General features: G+C 57.5%; 1 protein-coding gene across 5 annotated transcripts in view; it reads left to right on the top strand.

Annotated features, from left to right (window-relative positions):
• Positions 1-19732, top strand: part of TYK2 (tyrosine kinase 2) — a 30474-nt gene extending 10742 nt beyond the window's left edge. For 4 of the 5 annotated variants that reach the window (XM_030545877.1, XM_030545876.1, XM_030545875.1 and 1 more), the window contains 21 exons: positions 1607-1751; positions 2463-2626; positions 3073-3457; positions 4309-4503; positions 5119-5276; positions 5357-5477; positions 7148-7325; positions 7709-7815; positions 8058-8234; positions 8606-8693; positions 9005-9132; positions 9799-9934; positions 11163-11314; positions 11730-11880; positions 12295-12392; positions 12954-13146; positions 13702-13820; positions 14145-14317; positions 14998-15115; positions 15229-15339; positions 16138-19732. In XM_030545877.1, the coding sequence (XP_030401737.1) occupies positions 1607-1751; positions 2463-2626; positions 3073-3457; positions 4309-4503; positions 5119-5276; positions 5357-5477; positions 7148-7325; positions 7709-7815; positions 8058-8234; positions 8606-8693; positions 9005-9132; positions 9799-9934; positions 11163-11314; positions 11730-11880; positions 12295-12392; positions 12954-13146; positions 13702-13820; positions 14145-14317; positions 14998-15115; positions 15229-15339; positions 16138-16272 (3232 nt within the window). In that variant the 3' untranslated portion in view covers positions 16273-19732. The remainder of the gene's footprint in view (positions 1-1606; positions 1752-2462; positions 2627-3072; positions 3458-4308; positions 4504-5118; positions 5277-5356; positions 5478-7147; positions 7326-7708; positions 7816-8057; positions 8235-8605; positions 8694-9004; positions 9133-9798; positions 9935-11162; positions 11315-11729; positions 11881-12294; positions 12393-12953; positions 13147-13701; positions 13821-14144; positions 14318-14997; positions 15116-15228; positions 15340-16137) is intronic. The other variant, XM_030545878.1, reaches the window with a different exon arrangement.
• Positions 19733-24040: the final 4308 nt, after the last annotated feature.

Here is a 24040-nt window from a genome sequence, read left to right as displayed (position 1 = left end):
GCTGGAGCATGCTTACTCTGGTGAAGCACTCTTGTTTTGAAGTGCTCGATGGAGAGCCATGTTCTCACCACTTTATGGGCAGGGAAACTGAGGCCCAGAGAAGCAGCATAGCTTGCGCCAAGGTGACTGAGTCAGTGGCAGAACTGGGTCTAGAACACAGGAGTCCTTAGCTCTGAGAGGCGTGTCTGCTCTGGCTGAGACATCTGATCCCATGAGCCTTTGTAAACTGCAGGTTTTTTAACCCCATCTCCTCCCTGTGCCCCGAGAGCAATTTGAGTTTGGTGAATATGGAGCTGGGCACTGAGAGGAGAGGGTGTTCTCAGGCAAGGGCGTGCCAGGCAAGTGAAGTACATTCCTTTGGAAGAAGCCAGCTGCACCTGAGGGGTGTCTGTAGTCTGGCGCATTTCCCTGCCCATAATACCCAGCCCCTGGAAACCTCCAGCCTCTCCAACAGCCTGGAAGCCACAAGCTGGAGATCTGTGTGGGAGGTTCCCTGAATCAGGGGTGTTTGGCAAAGGGGGTGCAGGTCTGTGATGTGCTGAGAGCCGTTCCTGTTCAGTAGCCTGGGCGAGGTCTTGGTCCCCATGGCCAGTGCAGCACTGACCCCCTCGCTTGTAGCCCAGGTCTGTCTTGTCTCTGCCGAACGGGCCTTGAAATCTGAATTCCTCCTGCGGGGCGAGGCCCGGCTGGCAGAATTGGGGAAAATGTCCTGGGAGACTCACCCTGCTGCTGCTCTGGCTGCAGCTCTGCTGTAATAGGGGCTTTTGGTCCCCAGCTCGCTGCATTGGCATGGACGCTGTCTGCCAGATTTAAACCGCCTGCACCATGGGGGAGTGTTGGCTCATGCCCTTCCCCGCTGGAACATGTGCAGGCGTTTCTCTGGCCAAGCTCCAGCGCTCGTTCATCTGTACGGAGTGGCCTGCAGCAGCTCTGGGATGCCAGCACGAGGGGCGGAGACCTCAGCCTTGAACAGGAAGCACTTGCCTGGCTAGGCTATGCCAAGCTGCACCTGGAGGGTCCTGCAGCAGTGGGGAGGCTGGCGGGGTCAGGTCCTTGCTGATACAAATCTCTGAAACTACTGCATGCTGGTTTGTACCAGCTGAGAAGCCGGCCCTTAACTCTAGCAGGGTGTAGGTCTGCTTGGCTGTATTGCCAGTCCCAGAGGGGTGGTGATGTGCTCTAGTGGAGAAGGCACTGGACTAGGACCCAGGAGACCTAGGTTCTATTCCCAGCTCTGCCGCTGACCTGCTGGATGACCTTGGGCAAGTCACTCCATGTCTCTGTGCCTCAGTTTCTCCTGCTGTAAATAGCACTAATGATACTGGCCTCCCTTGTAAAGCACTTGGACATGCACTAGTGAAAAGCTGGCTGCGTGGCCATCAGAGCTGAGCCCTGCAGCTGTGGCTTTCTATGCTGCTGCTATGGAGACCAGGCTCCCTTTCCTGTGACGCCTGCCTGCTGCTTGGGGCAGTTTGGAGGGGACTGACTCAGAAGCAGAAGGGGGAGGATTTTGTAGCCAGGGTCTGGCAGCTGCTGAACCACCGGGCTCAGTGGTGCTGTGGCCCTTCCTGCCTCCCACAGGTTTGTCTGTGTGTCTCCCCCACAGGTACTACTTCCGCAACTGGCATGCGATGAGCGACAAAGAGCCGGCCGTTTACCGCAACGTTCCTCGGCAGAGCGATGCCCTCGAGGACAAGCTGCAGGGCGGTGCGCTTCTGGACAAGTCGTCCTTCGAGTATCTCTTTGAGCAGGTGGGGGCCCCGGTGCCGTGATTGGGAAGGGCTGGCGTCCCAAAGGGTTACATACAGACCCATGGCTTCCTAGGGATGAGTGCTGCTTTCACCAGCACTTCCCGCTGGAATACCTCTGATATTCGGCTAGGAGTGTGCTGAGTGCAGGATGAAAACCTGTGTAGAACAGGCAGGGATCTGACACTTGCCTCAGTGGAGACTCGGTCATTGATTCCCAAGTGCGCGGGCACAATGTTTTCTTAGCTTCCCCCTCACTCGAGCTGGCTGTGCATTCCTTTCCTGATTCAGTGGCAGGAGGCCACCTTGCCTCCAGGCTGGGGAAAGGTTTAAACAATGTAGAAATGGCCAAACCGGATCAGAGCAGGGGCCCACGTCCCTCTAGCCTGGTATCCCACCTTGGATGGGGCAGCACCAGCTGCCTCACAGGAAGGTGTGGAATATCCTGCCCGGAGGAAATTTCCTCCTGAGCCCTGATAGCTCAAGGTCAGGGCACCTGCCCTGAAGCAGGGGGGGTCTGCAGCTCTTCCAACACAGAAGAAAATCTTTAAGGTTTTGCTTCATTTGATTTAAAGATATTCCAAATCTGCTCCGGATCGTAGGAGCTGAGAAGGGCTCTTTGTGAGGCTGAGAAGGAAGACAGCTAAATTTGAGTGGATGGTTTGAGTCCCCTTTTCTCTTTGGAGAACATTGTTTTTCTGGTTCCCTTTGCAGGGGAAATACGAGTTCATTAATGATGTTGTGTCTCTGAAAGACCTTCAGAGCGAGCAGGAGATCCACCGGTTTAAGAATGAGAGCTTAGGCATGGCTGTCCTTCACCTCTCTCACATGGCTCTCAAACGAGGCGTCTCTCTCGAAGAAGTGGCCAAAAAAAACAGGTGATTGCAGGGTGGATGGGCATCAGCGTTGTGCTGTCCACCTCCATCCCAGGCACTGCAGTTCAGCTAGTGTGTGGCTGCTGAATGGCGGCCTCTTCTGGGGCGGAGCTTGCCTCACACAGCGCTGAAAATACTATGGCTTTCATGGAGGTGGTTTCTGGAACCCATCATAGGAGTCGCCTGGCAGCAGGTGTTGGAACTGACTTGGCCCCAGGAGAGCCCGCGTTCACATTGTGCCGCTTCTCCGCCAGCGGGCAGCCTGCCACCCAAGGGGGCGGTAGGGCCTAAGACACGTCACGCTGCACCGGGTACTAGGGTTCGTGGTGGAACAGTGTTGTGTGACTGTAGTGTCCTTTCTGCATGCTCTGCTTTGCCATTCGCTCTCCCTCCTGTGCGACGCCCCTCCCGGTGAGCAGGCCTGCTAACTTCCCCTGTGTCTCTTGCAGCTTCAAGGGCTGCATCCCGCGCTCCTTCTGCCGGCAGATCCAGCAGAACAGCTACCTGACCAAGTTCCGCATGAGGAATGTCTTCAGGAAGTTCGTGCAGCGTTTCCAGCGGCACACGGTCAGTGCTGGGAAGCTGACGGAGCAGGACATCATGTACAAGTACCTGGCCACCTTGGAGAACCTGGCCCCCCGCTTCGGGAGTGAGCTCTTCCCCGTCCTTTCCCTGGAGACAGCCTCCGAGGGCGAGAAGGTGCTGCTCTATGTGAACGGAGGGCACACACAGCTGGAGGACGGCTGTGCGTCGTCTCCCAGGGACAGGCCCACCACCCATGAAGTCCTGGTCACCGGCACGGACGGGATTCAGTGGCGAACTGTCCCTGTTGAGGTAGCTTGTACTCGGCTCCCCTGCCGTGGGGGGCCACTGGCTCCTCTTCCTTGGGAGTAGCAAGTGGCAGTGCTGGTCCTGTTCTGGCTAGGGCTGACCGACCCCCGCTACCCTCCCCGCCCCCAGGCACTGCGGCCTAGTGGATAGAGCCTAGGGCTTGGGCTCAGGAGACCTGGGTTCTGCTGCTGGCCTGCTGGCTGAGTCATGGCCATGCTCGGTGCCTCAGTTTCCCCATCAGTAAAATGAGGGTAATGGCTAGTGTTTGGCCCAGGCTGGGGTAGGGAATTTAGGTGATGGTACTGATTTCCTGTGAGAGCTGCTGCTGAAAAACGCTAGGCAAGAGCCAGGCAGTGGTCGTTAATGGGGAAACCCCTGTCTCTGAAGGCACAAGACTAGCCTGGCCTTGAGGGCCCAGTGAATGAGTGCGGCATGGCTCCAGCGTCCTGGGCTTGCCGTGTTCCGTGCCACACAAGCGCTGCTAACCCCAGGGACTTGCTCAGCAAAGCGCGTTTCTAGCCCTGGCAAGTGGTGTGCTCGCTCGGGCTTGCCTCGGTGCTGGCACGAGCTGTGCTGCTGCTGCCGCAGCTGAAAATGCTGCCTCTTCCCAGGGCATGCAGTGGCCGGAACCTCCAGGGACAGTGCCTGCTAAGGCCGAGTCAGAACTGATGTGGGGCGGAAGGCCCATGTGGTGGAGCAGAGGGCTAGATGCTAGCTGGCAGGAGCTGACGTGTGGAGCCTAGTGCCATGGGAGAATGCAGGCCAGACCTGGCCACCGCTTCACCTAGTCTGTGGATGCTGCCCAGCCCCCTGGAAAACTGGAGCTGTGACCCCACTTTGTTTTACTTCTGCAGAGTGCAGAAAGCCTCCCCCACCGGGGCTATTTTGGGAGGAAGACCAGAGCCAAAGAGCTGGACCTCAAAGGGCCGTGTCGGCCAGTGGAGAGGAGCGAGGCCAAGTGGGTGCGCTTCTGTGACTTCCAGGAGATCACGCACATTGCCCTCGAGGACTGCAAAGTCAGCATCAACCGCCAAGACAACAAGTGCCTGGTGAGGGCTCTCCCTGCATGACGGGGCTCTGGAGTGGGAACGGCCTTCCTCTGGCTGTGGGAGGGGAGTGGGGGCTAGTGGTTAGAGCAGGAAAAGCCTGGGTTTTGTTCCCAGCTCCACCTGTGGTGTGGGCTTGGCCAAGTCAATCCTGCGTATGTCTGTCACCTGGTAACTGGGAGGTGTTAGGCTTTAATCACTGAATGTCTGTCCAGTGCTTTGGAGCCACAGCTCTCAGGGTAAGCCCATTGGAGATGGGAGGGGGTTGGCATTAGAGGGCAGACTAAGGAACAGCTCCTGGCTCCAGCCATCTCTGGGATGGGGGGGTGCCGGGGAGGGGATCTAAGGGAGCTGTGGGTTGTGTGCAGAGGGAGCGGGGTCACTACCAGAATCTTGGGGCTTTCCCATAGTGCATCAGGATTCCACAGGTGTTGCTGTTAGTGCCGTGCCTGCTGCTGGGAGTTCCAACCCATGTGGTGAGCGCTCAGGGGTTGATCCTTGCACCACTGGCTGGCTCAGAAACCGGAGCTGGGACAGTGAAGCAGGGGGGAGGGCGGGGCCTAGGCAGCCTCTTGGCCAGCCAGTGATGACACCCCGTGGCTCTTTTTTCCCCCCCAGGAGCTGGTTCTCCCATCCTACGAAACGGCCCTGTCCCTGGTGTCGCTGGTGGACGGCTACTTCAGGCTCACAGCCGATTCCAGCCACTACCTGTGCCATGAGGTAGCCCCACCACGGCTGGTGATGAGTGTCCTGAACGGCATCCATGGGCCAATGCAGTAAGTGGTGCCTGCTGCCGAGTGGGAGACCTGGGGCCTCGGCGCGGCCTGGGCCCGTCTGACACCTTTCCCTCCTCCAGGGAGGAGTTTGTCTTCGCCAAGCTGAAGCGGGAGGAGCAAGATGGGCTGTACGTCATCCGCTGGAGCATCCTCGACTTCAACAGGCTGATCCTGTCGGTGGTGAAGAGGGACCGAGGGCAGGTGAGGCAGGCGTGGGGTGAGCAACGTGCATCCGAGATGGAATTGAATGAGCGAAGGCCCCGTGTGCGTGACAGCTGCTGCGCTGGCTGTACGTTCTTACACTCTGCTCGGAGCTCCTGCCAGCAGCAGTGGTTTGCTCTCTCAGCCTCTGCAGAGGGAGGACTGTGTGAGCGGTGGAGTGTCTTGTTCTGGTAGGGTTTGCTGGGGTGGGAGGAGGCAGGTTAGAGCAGAGGTGTGGCACTTGGAGTGGTGTTGGGGGAGGCTTGGGATGGTCGTTGGTTCCCTGGAGAAGTTTGTTCCCCAGTCCCGGCCAAGCCCTGGAGAAAGCTCCGTCTCCCACCCAAACTAGCTTGGCCTTGTTCCTGGGACGCTCTGCCAGCTGCATGTCACAGAGCTGGTTTTCTGCTCATGAGAGCCACTTGTCCTGAACGGTGCCTGGGCTGGGAGCCAGCTGGGTGGAGTAAATGGACCCAGCACCGAATGCAGGCTCCAAGCGTTGGTGTGCCACGCAGCAGAGCTGCTCTGACTGCCTTTTACTGCTCTCCCCATGTTCGGAGGGGTTGGGCCAACCTGGGTCTGATCCGGGCAGCTCCAGACATATATGTGCAGCCATCTCTGGGGTCGAAAGTGGCAACTAACAGACACAGAACACAAGAGTGAGCCAAAGGGAGACTTAAAGGAAAGAGACTGGGGTGAGCCAGGGGATTTTCCCAGGACCGCATTGGAATCCAGCTCCTTTTGCCCGGCTGCCCAGGCAGAGCAGCGCATCTTGTCTACAAGTCTCATTAATTCTAATCTCACTCAAGTACATGCATGTCTCAGCACGCAGCTGCCATGAACACAGGGCCGCTTGGGTCTGTGCCCTGCCACTGGCACATGCCTCTCTGTAGAAACACTCCCTTTCCCTGGCGCCTCCACGCCTTGCATGGCGGGTGCCTGGCACAACCCTCCACACAATCGCCCTGGGGAATGCAGGCCACGATGCCAGCAGATAGGGAACCTGGGGGCAGCAGGTGCCAGGAGGAGCCTTGTGAGGAAAGCTGCAGCTGGTACAGCATCTGGGCATGCTGTGTAACCGGCCGGGAAGGTATGGGCTGCCCTGGTGTCTCACTTGCGGTGAGAGTGAGTGCTTTCTCCTGAGCCGACCTAGTTACTGCAGGAAATGCCGGAGCTGAGCAATAACTTCCTTCTCTGGCTTGGGCTGGCGTAGGGCAGTGGCAGCAGACAGGCTTAATCAAGAGGCAGAGACCTTGCCTGCCCACTGTCTGAAATGGCAGTGCTGCCTGGAATCCTGCTGTAGTCCCCTTGGCCAGAGCTCGGATGGAAGAGGTGCTGCCGGGCTGACTGCTTGGAGAGATGAGCTGGGCGGATTGTGATGAAATCTAGGCAGCCAGTGGTGGTGAGACGCTGGTTAGCCAAGCGCAGGGCTTGACCCCAGACCCTGCCTGTAGCACGGCGCTCTGAACCAGCGAGTGAATAGGGAGAAGCTGCAGGCCCCTGCCACTCACTGATGGTTTTCAGTGGCATGGGTGAGTGACGGCAGAGTCTGCATGCTCAGGCATGAGACTGTCAATGGGGCATGTGCACGCTGAGCGGGGGTTCTGGGAGCCATGGGCTTTGGGTTACCCTGTCACAGTGGCGTCTCTTTCCCCTCTCTCCCTGGGACGCAGGCCACCCCCAAGTACAGGCAGTTCCGGATCCAGAAGAGAGGCAGCTCCTTTGTGCTGGAGGGCTGGGAGCGGGAGTTCTCCACCGTACGGGAGCTGATGGACGTTCTCAAAGGCTGCACACTCAAGTCGGGGGATGAGAGCTTCGCGGTGAGGAGGTGCTGCCCGCCGAAGCCGGGAGGTATGAACCCCCCCCCCACTGGTTTGGGGGAGTGAGATTCTCCCCAGGAGCCTCTGGCAGCAGCCAGGGCTCTGCCCCAGCCCGGAACTCCCACATGCAGAGAGCCAGAGCAGTCTCCTAAATGGTTTCATAGAATCATAGAATATGAGAGCTGGAAGGGATCTCAGGAGGTCATCCTGTCCAACCCCCTGCTCAAAGCAGGACCAGTCCCCAGACAGATTTTTGCCTCGGTCCCCTAAATGGCCCCCTCAAGGATTGAACTCCCCACCCTGGGTTTAGCAGGCCAATGCTCAAACCACTGAGCTATCTCTCCTCCCCACCAAGGTTTGTTTCAAGGCTGGTGAGGTCTCTGATCTCCTCTTCCTATGGGCCTCTCCCCACAGAGATTTCAGACCTGATCATCGCTCGGAGGGTGAAGGACAGCACCAGGCAGATCCTGAACCTGACCCAGCTCAGCTTCCACCAGATCCGGAAAAATGAGATCACCCAGGTCAGACTCCCTGATGAGGCTCCGGGGGACGGGTTGGTGTCCTAGAGAAGAATCGATGCGCAAGGAAAGCTGATGCAGTGGAGGGAACTGGGGAGCAGGTGCTGGGCCTGGCTCAGCGACCCCATCAGGAGTGGGGGCTTAGCACCTTCAGCCCAGGGACGGTCTCCCTCTGGCCATGGTGGAGGGCAAGCAGGGTTCTCCCTGCGGTGCCGAGTAACCCCTTGCTACTGTATCCCCTGCAGAGAGCTCACCTCGGCCAGGGCACCCGCACCAACATCTACGAGGGTGTGCTGCATGTTTGCGGGGGTGCTGGCGGGGACGACGAGGCCGAGTACTTCTCCACCGAGCAGAACAACAACAGTCGGGAGATGCACGTGGTACTCAAGGTGCTGGACCCCAGCCACAGGGACATCGCCCTGGTGAGCCGAGCCCTGGGGCTCTGTGGGTGGGTGGGAGGGAGTGCTGGGCCCAGCCTGCTGGCGACTTGGGGTTGGAGCTCTGCGGTGTGAACGGGCTCCATGCTCGGGACGCCACACGGACTGAGACCGGGACCCTGCCTGGGAGCCTCCTGATGGTGCCGTAGCCCAGGGGACTGTAGGATGAGGAGGGGGTACTTCGGAGCCCAGGAGGAAGGGTGACTCTGAATGTGTGGAGACGGCCCTGGACCTGGATAGGAGCCTGGGGGAGGAGGGGTGAAATGGCCCCACCCCCAGCCCGTTGGCTGCTTCGGTTAGCTAGTCCGAGGTGGCTGGCTGTCCCGGGGATCATGCTTCTCCGCTTCTCTCTGCAGGCGTTCTTTGAGACGGCCAGCCTCATGAGCCAGGTCTCGCACATCCACCTGGCCTTCGTGCACGGCGTCTGCGTGCGAGGCTCCGAGAGTGAGTAACCGCGCCCCAGTGCGTGGCCCTCCCCTGGATGGCAGCTGCAGCCGCCTCCCCCCGTCCCTCCCTAACAGCCTGTCTGGCCCTTTGCCCCCGCAGAGGGGCTCAGGGACCCTCTGAGAGGGCAGGAGTCTCCTTCCCCATCCTGCCTGTGCAAGGGGTTTCATCTCGGCAACAGCTGATCAGACTGCAACTTGCCAGCATGTCTGTCCTTAGCGTCCTCAGCTGGGCCCCAGCCTGCAGCCCTGCCTTGCCCTCCAGTGCCAAAGAGCCAGGCTTGCAAGGACTGGCCTCTTCTGCCCTCTCAGATATCATGGTGGAGGAGTACATCGAGCACGGCCCCCTGGATGTCTTGCTGCGGAAGGAGAAAGGCCGGGTGACCGTCGGCTGGAAGATCACGGTCGCGAAGCAGCTCGCCAGCGCCCTGAGCTACTTGGTGAGAAGCTGTGTTTGGAACTGGGATGTGTCCGGGGCGGCGGGGTGTTCGTTTGAGGCTGCTCTGGAGAGCCATGGGCTGGTTCAGACACCTTTTGTCCCTGCTCCTCTCTGCTCCAGCCCCCAGGGAGCACGGAGACGAGGAGCGACTCATCCGAGGTCGCCCAGCAGGATGCTGGCAGTGCTGGGATTTGAACCCAGGCCTCTTGCCAAGGTGCACCGCTAGGTCTGAAACCACGTGACTGTCTCTGGTAACATGTGAATGGTCAGAGCGAGGCCTGGTGGGGGCCTGGGAGAGCTGGGAGTGGAATGCTGCCTTCTCCCTTCCTTGCTAGGACCATTGCCAGCAGCTCAATAGAGCTCCCACACCCACACTCGGCAGCTGCTTGGAAAGGCTGCGGGTGGCAGCATGTAGCCCTGTGCAGAGCTGCACAAAAGCCAGTTGGGCCTCCTGCTCCTGTTCTCCCCCCACATCTGTTCTGGGGAGTGGGAAAGAGGCAGGAAGTGAGTGCCTGCATGTTGAGCTCTGACAGGACCCAGGAGTCTAGTGTCCTGCTTCTGCCCACGGAACGAACCATCATTCCAGCCTGGTCTTCAGACCCTGCAGAGCACCTGGGAGTATCTTAAAGGGACGAGGCTCCTCACCTCTCACTTCATTTTTTTACAGGAGGACAAAAACCTGGTGCATGGCAACGTGTGTGCCAAGAACATCCTGCTGGCCAGGAAGGGGTTGGAGAATAGGTTGCTGCCTTTCGTGAAGCTCAGCGACCCTGGGGTCAGCTTCACAGTGCTCTCCCGAGAAGGTACTTTCTCCTCCCGCCGGTTCTCAGTGCTCTCCCTCCAGATGCCCGGCTTGTCGGTGGCTGCAGCTGAGCGGGGCTGGACTGTGCTCCCTGCCGCTCCCATGTGGGAGGGGAAATCCCAGAGTGCTGTCACCAGGCTCTGCAGCAGGGATTCCTGTGAATTATGCATCAGCTGGGCTGAGCGCAGTCATCCCAGGTTTCATTCGGCGCATCAGCCAGGCTTGGCTCATGCTCCTGTCTGACCCTGAGCGGAGCCCTGTGAGTTGTCTGCTCCAGCAAAGATCTCGTAAGCAAACGAAAGGCAAGGCCTTTCTCCAGCGCCTTCCCGCCCAGCGGGTCCTCGAGCACTTGCCAAAAAACTCAAGGAGTCACTGCAGCCACCCTGTATGTGCAGCCACCTCTGGGGTCTGCTGTCACAGCTGTTGGAACAGTGCACAGCAACGTGACACACCAACTGAGGACAGGAAGTGGAGGGATAGTTCTTGGTAGAAACAATCGGGAGAATTGGATGCAGCATGTGATCATCCATACTAGAGTTTGGCCAGGACTCGGGGCCCAAAAGAGCTGTGGGATTGACTGTGACCAGAATTTTGCATCTCCACCATCCCCTGAGCACCATGTGGAGTCCTGAGATCTGGGCCCATTCCAAGGGCCGAACCTCACTCCCTGCAGCACAGGCCCCCTAGCCACACTGGGGTCAGCAATGACTCTCAGGGGAGAGCGCCTGCTACTGAGCCACCCATTCCATTTCCTGTAGCACTACCTCCGAGGGAGCCTGCCCTCTGCTGAGCTCCGCTGTGCTGCCTGCAGCCCAGCTCTCCTTTGAGAGATGTGACCGGATCAGAGCACCGAGTGGTGTGGGTTACGCGCCCCTGGTGACTCTGGTCACCAGGCCCTGCTCATGAGACTCCCATTTGGTCAGTTTGCTTTGTCCTCTCCTAGCTGGGAGCCTGGCCCCTCCTGCTCCCCCAAGCAGGGCTAGGGACTCTGGAGCTCTTCCTGCCAGAGCTGCATGTGTGACTCCTGATGTCAGCACACAGCAGGGGTGGGTTGCCCTTGCAGAGCCGAGCTGGGTCACCGTGACCGGGCCCGACTCCTTCGGCGTCTGCCCCATTCCTGAGATCCTGCTACAGGGGGCTTTCTCCAAACCCGGGTTCTTTGTGGTGTGTGCGGTTGCTCAGGCAGTGTCTCTGCAGCAGCCCTGAACTCCTCTTTCCTCTTCCCCAAGAGCGAGTGGACCGGATCCCCTGGATCGCCCCTGAGTGCGTCCAGGATGTCGGCAGCCTCAGCACCGCAGCCGACAAATGGAGCTTTGGCACCACCCTGCTGGAGATCTGCTTTGATGCGGACGTCCCGCTGAAAGAGCGCACCCCCTCTGAGGTAACGCCTGCACCCGGGTGCTTGTACCCCCCCAGCCTGGTATGCGCCTGTCCCATAACCTCAGCTGTGCCCGTGAGCTGCCCTCTGGCTAGTGAGAATGAGAGCTGTAGCGGCTGGATACACTGTTTTTCCCTCAGACTCTAGCATCTCTTCTGAGGCCGGCATGGCAGAGGGAATGGGATGTGCTGAGTGGGGTGAATCTCGGGGGCTCTAAACCCCACTGGGAAGAGGCTGCTCCGTTCTGTGGCAGGCCAGAGCTGCTCTGGGTGGCAGGGGGCTGCAGAGGAAACAGTCACTGAGGCAGGGAAGAGTGCTGAGTTTCTTGAGAGACAGCAGGAGTGGGGGCTGTGTGGCTCTGAATGGCTCGCCGCAGCTGGGGTCTGGCTTGCTCAGTGGGACCCTCCTTTCCCTGCAGAAAGAGCGCTTCTATGAGAAGAAGCACCGCCTGCCCGAGCCGTCCTGCAAGGAGCTGGCCGCCCTGATCAGCCAGTGCCTGACCTACGCCCCCAGCGAGCGGCCCTCTTTCCGGACCATCCTGCGGGACCTCACCCAGCTGCAGCCGCACAGTAAGCCCTCCAGCCCCCCGCCAGCTGGCAGAGCACACACAGGGGCTGGAAACAGACTAAGGGAGACTTCCTGACTCCTGGGCAGCTCCTCCGCCCTGTGTCAGGCCAGGCAGGGAGGGTGAGGGGCCCCCATCTCTGCTGGCATCTGGCCTGCATCGATACGCGACTCTCCCTCCTGGCACTCACTAGAAGGGATGACCGAGACAAAACAAACCTGCCACCCCTGGAGCCCAACCAGGAATGTGTGGTTACCCTAGGCTTGGCCCATGCCTTGCACCTGGCGCCCCACATCCTTCTGGCCACACGGAGCTCCCTTTGCTGCTCCTCGGCTGGCCATCGCTGAGCGAAGTGTTGCACTGGTGCGTGGCTCATGCCAGTCCTGTCAGCCACGTGGCTCTTCTCCTTGCATTCCAGACCTCGTTGATGTCACTTCCGTGAGCCCCCACTTTCCTGTGTCGGACCCCACGGTCTTTCAGAAACGCTACCTGAAGAAGATCCGAGAACTGGGGGAGGTAAGTTGCATCCATAGCAACCCCCGCCCCGGTTCAGTGGCACCATGTCAGTGCACCGCCAGAGGGCAGCAGAAGTGGCTGCGTTTCCCGAGAGCCCGGACAGCCCCATCCCTTTAGCAGGGATAGACTCTGTCCGGGTAGGTGAGCAAAGCTGCTGACTGAGGCCCTGCATTAGGAGGATGCTTCGCTGCAGGCAGGTGAGGGTACGACTGCTGACTGTGAGGTTTCTTGCACCACTGTTGGAGAGTGTGCACTTAGGTAGATGAGCCTCTCGTCTGCTCCAGCCTGGGTCGGCCTGTGCTGTCCTGTCCCTGGGAAGCTGGGATTCCCTGGCTGTTACTGTTCATTTCCAGCGCTCTTTGGGCACTGCCCCCGACCTGCCACTAACCGGCTTTGAGCTCGGGCCGGATCCCAGGCTGGCAGAGGACGTTTCCACTGGAGACCTTTGTCTGAGAAGCTTTTTTCCCCCAGCTAGTGCATCCCACAGGGGCCTCTCCCCACATCAGACAACTGGAGCCCTGCTCCGTGGTGGGATCTCAAAGCCCCGTTTCTGTCTCCCAGGGTCACTTCGGCAAAGTGAGCCTGTACTGCTATGACCCCACCAACGACGGTACCGGGGAGATGGTGGCCGTGAAGTCGCTGAAGTCTGGCTGCAGCCAGCAGCTCCTCACCAGCTGGAAGAGGGAGATCGAGATCCTCAAGACGCTGTACCACGAGAACATTGTCAAGTACAAGGGCTGCTGCAGCGAGCAAGGTACAGCCCAGCCGCTGCTGGGGAGCGGGGCTCCTGGGGGAGGATCGCAGCAGAGCGTTGTCTCCCTTAGTCCCATGTGTCCTGCGTTGTATGCAGCTCCCTCCCAAGCCGGTTAGTGCGCTAACAGCCCAAGGCACGTGCTCTACGGACACCCCCACCCCCCCGTAGGCTGAGCGTGCTGTGGGGCTCCCCTGCTTCCCCCAAGGTGGGGTTAACTATGCATGCCCCCCCCAAGGCTGCTGCTTGGTGCCGGAGGGGTTAAGCCTTGATTGCAAATCCCCAGTCCAGGGCAGAATGGTTGCACCTCTCAGTCAGCTGGCAGAAGGGAGCCCTAGGCACTCTGCAAAGGCTGGCCAGCTGCCCAGGGGTTGCTCTCCAGGACCGTGGGACGTAAGGCGCGAAGCTGCAGTATCGCAGGAGGGGGCTTAGCCTCTGGTAGGACCGTGATGGAGATTCAGGCTGTGGCTGCGTTCCCCTTGGCTGCATCTCTCTGCTCCGCTGCCCACCGTAGCCCGTCCCAGTGAGCGCATCACTTACATCCAGCTCCTCTTCCAGGGGAGAAGATTGTGCAGCTCATCATGGAGTACGTGCCCCTGGGCAGCCTGCGGGATTACCTGCCCAAGCACAACGTCAGCCTGGCCCACATCCTTCTCTTTGCCCAGCAAATCTGTGAGGTAACAGGGCCCAATCCAGGCAGCGTGTGGGGGGCCTGTGCTGATGCTGTCACTGCCTGGGGGAGAAGGGGCTACACAGTGTGTCTGTGCTACTCCAGAGCTGGGGTAGGGGGCTGGGGAAACATGATTGTGCAGTGTGCAATGTCCAGGGGAAGGAGTGGGATCTAGTGGCTAGACCAGGGGGGAATCTGGGCACTGGGAGTCCTGGGTCCTATCCCCAGTTCTGTCAGACTCTTCATGTGACCTTGGGCCAGTCCCTGTCTCTCTGGATGTTTCATGTTCCTGGCTGCAGAATGAGGATAATCCGGTGTTTGTTTTCCACAGGGCATGGCTTACCTGCACTCCCTGCACTACATCCACAGGGACCTGGCTGCTAGGAACGTGCTGCTGGAGAACGAGAATGTGGTGAAGATCGGTGATTTCGGACTGGCCAAAGCCATCCCCGAAGGGCACGAATATTACCGCGTCTGCGAGGACGGAGACAGCCCTGTCTTCTGGTAAGCGTTGTGGGGTCCCAAGAGAGCCCTCCCAGGGGTCCCCATGTTTTCCCTCTGAGGGCAACGCCGGTAGCTTGCTAGCTATCCCAGTGCCCTGGTGAATCTGCATTGTGCGGAGCTGACTAGCCAGCCTCCTCTTGTTAATAGAGAGGGTTGGCGTGATTAAAATACAGGTCCCATTGCATGCTGGGACCTGTAGTCTTTGTGAGCCACACAGGTGAGTGGCCTTGGGCCACGTGCGAGCTGTGATGGAAGAGCAAATTCAGTTACACCTGGAGGCTGTGTGCATTGAGGGTCGGTCTGCAGTGCAGCCACGGTGGGGAGGATGACTGGGTAACCAGCATTTGTGCCGCCTCCTCCCTCAGCAACTGCCAGAGCAAGTCTGCCCAGAGACTGCGTCTGAATGTGACGGCTTCCTTCTGTACATTCTCTGCTGTGCCAGAGATGTGGCTGGGAGGCCCTGAGGAATGGGATCCTGCCGTCCGTGCAGGGTCTGGCTTGGGACTCTCCGGGATGCTGTGCAGGGCCATGGCACAGAATCTCTGTTGTGAGCCCCTCAGAGCTCAAGTGCCGTTTTAGGAGGGATTCTGGCTATGCTCTGGCTGTGGGTCCCTTGTGCTGATGCCCTGTGGTTGCAACTATAGCTTGATGGTGCCCGTCTTCCCTGCCCCGCCCCGCAGGTACGCTATGGAGTGCCTGAAGGAGTGCAAGTTCTATTACGCCTCCGACGTCTGGTCCTTCGGTGTCACTCTCTACGAGCTCCTGACACACTGTGACTCCAGCCAGAGCCCCCCCGTGGTGAGTGGAGAGGGACTGACGGGGGCTTTCCTGCTCCTGGGGTTCGAGTTTGCTGAACAAGTAACAAGCAGGACCTTCCTCCACTAACCAGCTTTGGTCTCCCTCCCTCTTAGAAATTCATCGAGATGATTGGTGCGACTCAGGGTCAGATGACAGTGCTGAGGCTGATCGAGCTGCTGGACAGGGGGAAGAGGCTCCCGAGCCCGAAGGACTGTCCTTGTGAGGTGAGGCTGTCGCTGAGTGGTGCCTGTTAATAACTTCACATGGTGCTACAGCCCATTCCATCCCAGTAGGACCCCAAGTGCTCCACAGACTATACAGGGATCACTTCTTCCACCCCTGGAGTGTAGCCATCCCTCCTGTGGGACGTGATGGCTGCTTCCCGCAGCTCAGCAGCCTAGGACAGGAAGTGAAGAATCCAGTGATGCGGCAGGGCGACACAGGGAAGCAGAATTGACTCCACGACGCCAGGGATAGCACCACAGCTGTATAGGTGCTGGGCTCGGGCAGGCCCTCGAAGAGCAGAAATACGCAGGCTGTGGACTGACATAGCGAGGCAGTCTCTCTGCCTTCCAGTGAGGGCTTTGCCTGCAGAGGGCCTGGCTAAAGATTAATTGCCTTCACTCTGATTAGGAATGGAAGCAGTAGGTTGGCTTTGCTGCTAGAAGATTGCAGGGTGAAATCCGGCCACTGCTGAAGTCGGTGAGCGCTCTCCCTGGGATTCCACTGGACTGGGCAACCTTGAAGTCTCTCCAGCCAGCAGCTGCCCTGCCCTGAGCAGGGGCTGTGTCCTCCAACACCCATGGCCGTAGGCAGAGAGAACCCTCTGCTAGCGGAATAAGGGAGCAGTGGTGGCTTTTGTTACTTTGGGTTGGTTTTGATAGGCTTCGGAGCAGGGGAGGGTACATGTCAGCCAGAGGGCTGTTCCCAGCTGCCTCCCAGCTCAGGTTGGGGGTGGCTGCTTTGAGTGGTGGGTTTGATTTCTGCTCGGCCTGCCTTTCAGCTGTTCTTTCCTTCCTCAGATCTACTGCTTAATGAAAAACTGCTGGGAATCTGAAGCTTCCTTCCGCCCAGCGTTTAAGAACCTCGTCCCCATCCTGAAGAACTTCCACGAGAAATACAAGGCTCAGGCCCCCTCGGTCTTCAGTGTGTGTTGAATGGGATCTTGGGAACTTGCTCGGGGAAGGACCACGGTTCCCTTCAGCTGGAAACCCTCTGGTGGAGAGGCCACTTTGAAGTGCTGGGGAGGGTTGGGACTTCACCACTTGCTGCCTCAGTGCTGCTGCTGCTGCACGGAACCATCCTACTCGATCCACTTTTCCACCGTGTGCCTTGCAGTCCAGGGAGCCCTCCGTGTAAGGAGAGAGGGCTGGCGAAGCATCTGTTGCCACTTCTGCTTTGGCCTGGATTCGTAGGCTCTCCAGTCAGGGGGATTTTAATCCTGGAAAGTGATTTCCCTCTAGGCAATGCAGCCAGAGGAAGCTGTGGGGCTGTCTAACAACCAGGCGCATCTCATCAAACCTCTTGGCTTGTGTCAGCGCTGTGCAGCCAGAGCGCTGTGCGTGTTGGAGGGGGTGGACATGTGAAAAAGCCTCCTTGGAGCCTAATATGCCGCATCCCAGGCTGCCGTCAGGAACTCCTAACACCTTTGCAGGGGCTGTGGGGCAAAGGCTGGAGCTTGAGGGGTGGGTACTTCTGTGGGTATAGGCCTGAATTTAGCCCTGTAACACTGCATCTGGGGCAAGGGGAAGCAGGGGGTGCATGGGTAAGGCAGCTGCCGAGTGAGGGCTCGAAGCATTATTAAAAAGGATACACTGGGCCTGTGCCTGCTTCCTCCTCCAGCCGGACAGGGGCTCCCAGCCTGCCCTGCTCTGTGGTGCTTTTGCAGCTGGGGGAACGGGCCTGTCTTGGGCATGTCCCCCACCTGTTCTTCACTGATGCTTTGAGCTGGGGAAGCTCTGGCCCATCCTCCAGCTTCTTGGGATCTTGCCTGGTTTGTATCATAAAGCACCACAGTGCCTGCTTCCGCTGGCAACTCCCAAGCACCAGCAGAGGTGCTCTACCCCTGGGACAGCGGCTGGCTTCCTCTGTAACCCCTGTGCAGCTGCCTATGCCCCCCTCTGCTCCCATCGCTCCTTGAGCAGAGAGACGTTCCCCCTCAAAAGGCCCCTGCCGGCTGGGGGCAGGTGCAGGCTGACTGAGGGGGCTGCCTTCTCCGTATTGCCTGCTGGGCCTGGCTTTCTCCAGCGTGGACCCTGCTTGCTCCCCAGTGGCTGACCAGGGCCTCTGCTGGCCCTGCAGTCAGAGGCCTTTTCTTTGCTCTGGGGCAGCCCTTCGATGCACTCCTGCAGCCTTGGCTGCTGCCCAGGGAGCAACAAGGGGAGCTCCTGTGCCCCACTGGAAGGGCTGTTTGGGGCCCAGAGGGAGCATGTGTTGGCTACTGGCCCCATTTATGGGAAACCTCCCTGAACAGGCAGCAGCTGCCCCAGCCTGTCCGTCCATATCTCTCGAACGCCTTGGTGAGACACGTCGTCCTGTGCCCCCCATGGCTGTCTGCTCCAAGGGGACGTACCGAGGCTGTTCCCTCAGCTGCCACTGTCCACGTGCCAGCCAAAGGTTTTTCTCGTGTCTCCTCTCCCACGGCCAAGCACTGTGAATTAGATCATGTGGTTGGTGGAGGGGGCTGGAGCCTGCTGGCCTTAAATCAAATCTGGATCACAAGAGAAGAACTACCTTCATCTGCTCACCAAATAACAGCCCCACCCTGTCTTCTGGCCACCTAATGCCAGCATTTGCCAGACTAGTCCTGAAAAAGCCAGTTAGCCCTTAGCCCTGGTTGTGGGGCCACGTCTAGAGAAGCAGGGCCAACAACATCCAGTTGAATGCCCTCTTCCTTGGCAACAGGGACTGCTGCGGTCACACGTGTACTCGTCCTGAGGTCTCAGATTCATTCTCCATGCGCTGCAGAGACGGCTGCATTGCCACCTTCGGTTATGTTACAAAACCCGGTGGAGGGACGGCTCAGGCCCTGAATGAACAAGGCCTTAGATCCATGCGCTGCCAACATCCACTCAGCCAGCATGCTTGTAGCCTTTACTGTTAGTTGCTCACTGTCTCAGCTAAATGCCTGGAATGTATTTTGCGAAGGAAATGGGTGTGGGCTGTACCCAGCCCATCTGACTCTGCAGAACATTTGGGGTCTGGTTCTCTCTTCCCACCAGGAATGATCACCGGCTTTGAGCAAGTGAACTTTTGTGGCACTTTATTACTAATGAAACGTTAGCAGTTGGGTGTCTCAGTTGTTTGTTCTTTCAAATGTGATTCTTGGAGTCCCCTAGCCCTCAATCTCTTGTAGCCCCAGGCTAGAGAGCAGGTGCTATTGCCTGGTGCCCAGCCCCAGAGCCGAACTGATTTCAGTAAGGTCAAGGAGCCAAAGTCAATATGTTGCCCGCACCAATGGAAATAAAGTCACTCAAGCACCAATCCTGCTGACCCTGAGGTGTTCGCAGTCCAGGAAGGACTCTGGCATTGGAATAGCCAGAGCTGCTCCCATTTCTTGCCCTGCCAGCTGGGCTGCAGCTGGGAAGGGACACCCACCGCTCCAAGGGTGCATGGCCATATGTCAGAGCTGCTCCCACGGTCTCCCATAGTAATGGGGCCAATGCTTCAATTTAAAAATCACAGGACCCCGGTCAGGGAATGCACTTCCAATTCCTAATCAAAGACGTGTTTTCTTAACACAGCGAGGGCTATAGATTGGACACCCCTTGCCAGCTACTGCATTGGACAGCTGTGGTCCCCTGACCTCTCTTCTAGGAGGCTGCTACATGAGGAAATCTTCCTTCAGTATTTGTAACATACCTCTAGTCTTGCCTTTGTATCTTTCCACTGTATTTCCACATACACAGCTCTTCCCCTGACCAGTCTCCAAAGGCTTATTCACTCCTGGCCTGGACAACGAGTGAGGAATCTTCTAATGTGACCAATGTGTTGGTTTGGCTCCAAGTAAACAAAAGGCCTGGTAAGAGATTTTGTGTGTGTGTGTGTGTGTGTGTGTGTGTGTGTGTGTATAAAAGTGCAATGTTTTTGTAAAGGAAGGAGGATCATTTTGTCTGAGTTAGCAAGGGGCACTCTTTCCAGAGAGAGGCCTTGGATTGATTGATCCTAAAATCATGCTGTTAAACTGTATAATAGTTGATTTCCCTGCCCTGTATTTATTGTCATCTGCTCTGTAAATGTCACTGAAATGGCTCACTGCAGAGGTTATGTGCCTGAAGTGTGGAGCAATGCTGCTGGTCTCGGGGGGCCATACTGCGCCATGGTCTGCGTGTCGACCTTTACGCAAAAATGGACTTCAGCAATGTGCCTTGCGTCTTGCCATTGTGCTGGAGCTGTGACTCCCTCTCTCCCCAGGGAAGCATGGGTGATTGAACAAGCTGCAGCTTCCTTGCTTCTAGCCAAAGCGCCTGTGTGTACAGAGACGTTTTACCTCTTGGACAGCGGGAGATTATCTAATGTGAACGTCACTGGTCTCAGTGCTAATCTACTACTGGCTAGTATAACCTGTAGCTGGTACCATCCCTGAACCTTTCTTCAAATAAATTACTCTGTAAAGTACTCTTTTTTTTTTTTTTTTTTTAAATGCTGCTGCTCTGCAGGGGCAGGCTCCTGATGGAGTTACTTAACACTTGCAATTCCTAACCATGGATCCAGGTCCCTTAGTGCTACGTGCGGCACATGAACAAAATGAAGGGACAGTCTTTTTAGTGTGGCATTTGCTTGATACAAATCTAGGGCTGCTGTTGCACTGCATCCCCTCCTAGCACAGAGCCTGTGCCACGCAGCACGTCCTGCAGTGTCCTGCATCGCACAGAGCATAATAAAGCAGAGCGTTTAGGCAGCCCCTGCAAGAAGCTTTGAGCACTAGTGTGCAAGTCTTGCTTTGTTTGGAATTTCTGGCTGCTTAAGAAGTAATTTGATGGCACAGTGGTGTTGTAAGGCCCAGACATCCCTATAAACGCCCTGTGCTGCCTCACCAGCTAAGAGCAGCTCGTTCGTGAGGTCTGAGAGGCTTGTCTTGCAAAGGTGCTTAACCCCACAAAACGTGTCCAGGGTTGGAAGGAAGGAGATTGAGAGGAAATTCATAGATTCCAAAGCTGGAAGGGACCATTGTGATCATCTAGTCTGACCTCCTGTATAACACAGGCCAGAGACCTTCCCCCGAATAATTCCTAGAGCAGCTCTTAAAACATCATCTCATCTTGATTTAAAAATTGTCAGTGATGGGGAATCCACCATGACCCCAGTAAAGTGTTCCAATGGCTAATTACTCTGACCACTAAAAGGTAAGCTTTACTTCCAGTGTCTAGCTTCAAGGTCCAGCCGTTGGATCGGGTTAGACCTTTCTCTACAAAAACGTAGAGCCCGTTCTTAAATATGTGTTCCCCATGTAGACACTCAGACTGTCGTCAAGTCACCCCTTCACCTTTTCTTTAAGATAAATAGAAAGAGCTAAACCTATTTATCACACAAAGGCAGGGTTTCTAACCCTTTAATCACTCTCATGGCTCTTCTCTGATTTATCAACATGTTTGAATTGTGGGCACCCACCCTGGACACAGGATTCCAGCAGCAGTTGTACCAGTGCCCAATACCGATGTAAAATAGCTTCTCTCACCATTCCCCTGTTTGTGTCCAAGATTGCATGAGCTCTTTTGTCCACAGCATTGCCGTGGGAGATATCTCCACCACGCCTCCTAAAACTTATTCAGAGTCTCAACTTCCCAAGATAGTCCCCCATCCTGGAAGTATGGACTACATATTGTGTGTGTGTGAGAATAAAATAGATATAGCTGTCTTAATACACACTGTTTGCTTAACCAGTATACCAATCACTCCAGCATGACTGGTCCTCTTCATTTTATTTATCACTCCCCTAATGTATGTGTGTCATCTGCAAACTTTATCAATGATTTTGTTTACTTCCAGGTCCTTGATTTAAAATAAATAAAAAATTAGCTAGCATAGGGCCAAGAACCAATCCCCCTAAAAACTGCTTGATGATTCCCCATTTATCGTTACATTTTGAGACCCACCAGCCAGTTTTTAATGCCTTCAATGTGTGACATATTAATTTTATATTCTAGTTTAATCAAAATGGGTGGTACCAGGTCTACAGAAGTCAAAGGTAACAGTATTGATGCAATATACTTAATCAACCAAACTTGTAATCTCATCAAGAAAGAGATATCCAATTAGTCTGGCAGGATCTATTTTCCATAAACTCATGTTGATTGATGTTAATTGTTACCCTCCTTTAATTATTAATGGAGTGTCATATCAGCCACGCTATTATCTTGCTTGAGAGTGAGTTCTGGTTCAAGGCCTATAATTACCCAGGTCACCCTATTTACCCATTCTAAACAGTGGCACACCACGTGCTTTCTTCCTGTTTTCTGGAACTTCTCTAGTGCTCCAAGACTTATTAGATATCAATATTGACAGTCCACCAAACCTCTCAGCCAGCAGTTTTAAACCTTGGGGGTGCAAGTTATTTGACCGTGATGGTTTAAAAATGTCAGCCTTCAGTAGCTTGTCTTTAATATTCTCCACAGGTACCAGTAACCTGGAAAGAGTTACCACCATATGATTATAATTATTTTTCTCCAAATACATAACAGAAATATTGAATACTTCTGCAATATTGAAAATTCTACAATTTCTGACTAGCAATAGGCCAATACCACAGTTAGAATTCTTTTTGTTCTGAATATATTTTAAAATTACATTACTCCTCAGAGAGTTATCAGCTGCTGCAGCAGCTGATTTAAGTGATAGGTTACATACCCCAGGTAATGGTTCTACAATTTCATGCGTGTTCCTTTTGAATTCGTGGATGAATACACTCTGGTCCTGCGGACTTAGTACTGTTTATCAGTTTGTTCTAACACCGCCTCAACCTGGGCCAGTTCCTCAGATGTGGTGGGGGAGCAGAAAGAGGGGGCTGGCTGTGGGGGGGATCTGTACTGGGGCTGGCTCTGGTGGGGGGCAGAAGAGGGGTCTAGAGGTGGAGGGACAAATTGGGCTGGATGTGGGGGGGTCTGTGGGGGACACTCGAGTCACGGGGGGGACTCAGTGATGCAATGGGGGACAGGGGTGACGGGGCAGTGGGGGTGGATGGGGGCAGAAGGGGGCTGGCTCTGGTGGGGGGTCAGTGGGGGAGGGGTGGATGGGGGTCAGTGGGGGACACTTGAGTCACGGGGGGGACTCAGTGACGCAATGGGGGACGGGTCACTGGGAGGCTGGGGGGGCAGTGGGGGAGGTGGCTGTGGGGGAGTCAGTGGGGGACACTCGAGTCACGGGGGGGACTCAGTGATGCAATGGGGGACGGGTCACTGGGGGGCAGTGGGGGTGGATGGGGGCAGAAGGGGGCTGGCTCTGTGGGGGGTCAGTGGGGGAGGGGTGGATGGGGGTCAGTGGGGGACACGAGTCACGGGGGGGGTCAGTGACGCAATGGGGGACGGGTCCTGGGAGGCTGGGGGGTCAGTGGGGGAGGTGGCTGTGGGGGGGTCAGTGGGGGACACTCGAGTAAGGGGCGGACTCAGTGACGCAATGGGGGACGGGTCGCTGGGGGGGCAAGGGGGGAGGTGGCTGTGGGGGGGTCAGTGGGGGACACTCGAGTCACGGGGGGGGACTCAGTGACGCAATGGGGGACAGGTCACTGGGGGGCAGTGGGGGTGGATGGGGGCAGAAGGGGGCTGGCTCTGTGGGGGGTCAGTGGGGGAGGGGTGGATGGGGGTCAGTGGGGGACACGAGTCACGGGGGGGGTCAGTGACGCAATGGGGGACGGGTCACTGGGAGGCTGGGGGGTCAGTGGGGGAGGTGGCTGTGGGGGGGTCAGTGGGGGACAATCGAGTAAGGGGCGGACTCAGTGACGCAATGGGGGACGGGTCGCTGGGGGGGCAAGGGGGGAGGTGGCTGTGGGGGGTCAGTGGGGGACACTCGAGTCATGGGGGGGACTCAGTGACGCAATGGGGGACAGGTCACTGGGGGGCAGTGGGGGTGGATGGGGGCAGAAGGGGGCTGGCTCTGTGGGGGGTCAGTGGGGGAGGGGTGGATGGGGGTCAGTGGGGGACACGAGTCACGGGGGGGTCAGTGACGCAATGGGGGACGGGTCACTGGGAGGCTGGGGGGTCAGTGGGGGAGGTGGCTGTGGGGGGGTCAGTGGGGGACACTCGAGTAAGGGGCGGACTCAGTGACGCAATGGGGGACGGGTCGCTGGGGGGGCAAGGGGGGAGGTGGCTGTGGGGGGTCAGTGGGGGACACTCGAGTCACGGGGGGGACTCAGTGACGCAATGGGGGACAGGTCACTGGGGGGCAGTGGGGGTGGATGGGGGTCAGTGGGGGAGGTGGCTGTGGGGGGGTCAGTGGGGGACACTCGAGTCACGGGCGGACTCAGTGACGCAATGGGGGACAGGTCACTGGGGGGCAGTGGGGGTGGATGGGGGCAGAAGGGGGCTGGCTCTGTGGGGGGTCAGTGGGGGAGGGGTGGATGGGGGTCAGTGGGGGACACGAGTCACGGGGGGGTCAGTGACGCAATGGGGGACGGGTCACTGGGAGGCTGGGGGGTCAGTGGGGGAGGTGGCTGTGGGGGGGTCAGTGGGGGACACTCGAGTAAGGGGCGGACTCAGTGACGCAATGGGGGACGGGTCGCTGGGGGGGCAAGGGGGGAGGTGGCTGTGGGGGGTCAGTGGGGGACACTCGAGTCACGGGGGGGACTCAGTGACGCAATGGGGGACAGGTCACTGGGGGGCAGTGGGGGTGGATGGGGGTCAGTGGGGGAGGTGGCTGTGGGGGGGTCAGTGGGGGACACTCGAGTCACGGGCGGACTCAGTGACGCAATGGGGGACAGGTCACTGGGGGGCA

The sequence above is a fragment of the Gopherus evgoodei genome, unplaced genomic scaffold, assembly GCF_007399415.2.
Source record: "Gopherus evgoodei ecotype Sinaloan lineage unplaced genomic scaffold, rGopEvg1_v1.p scaffold_40_arrow_ctg1, whole genome shotgun sequence".
Taxonomy (NCBI): Eukaryota; Metazoa; Chordata; order Testudines; family Testudinidae; genus Gopherus; species Gopherus evgoodei.
Note: the sequence above shows the minus strand (reverse complement) of the source record. Positions and strands in the feature narration are given on the sequence as shown.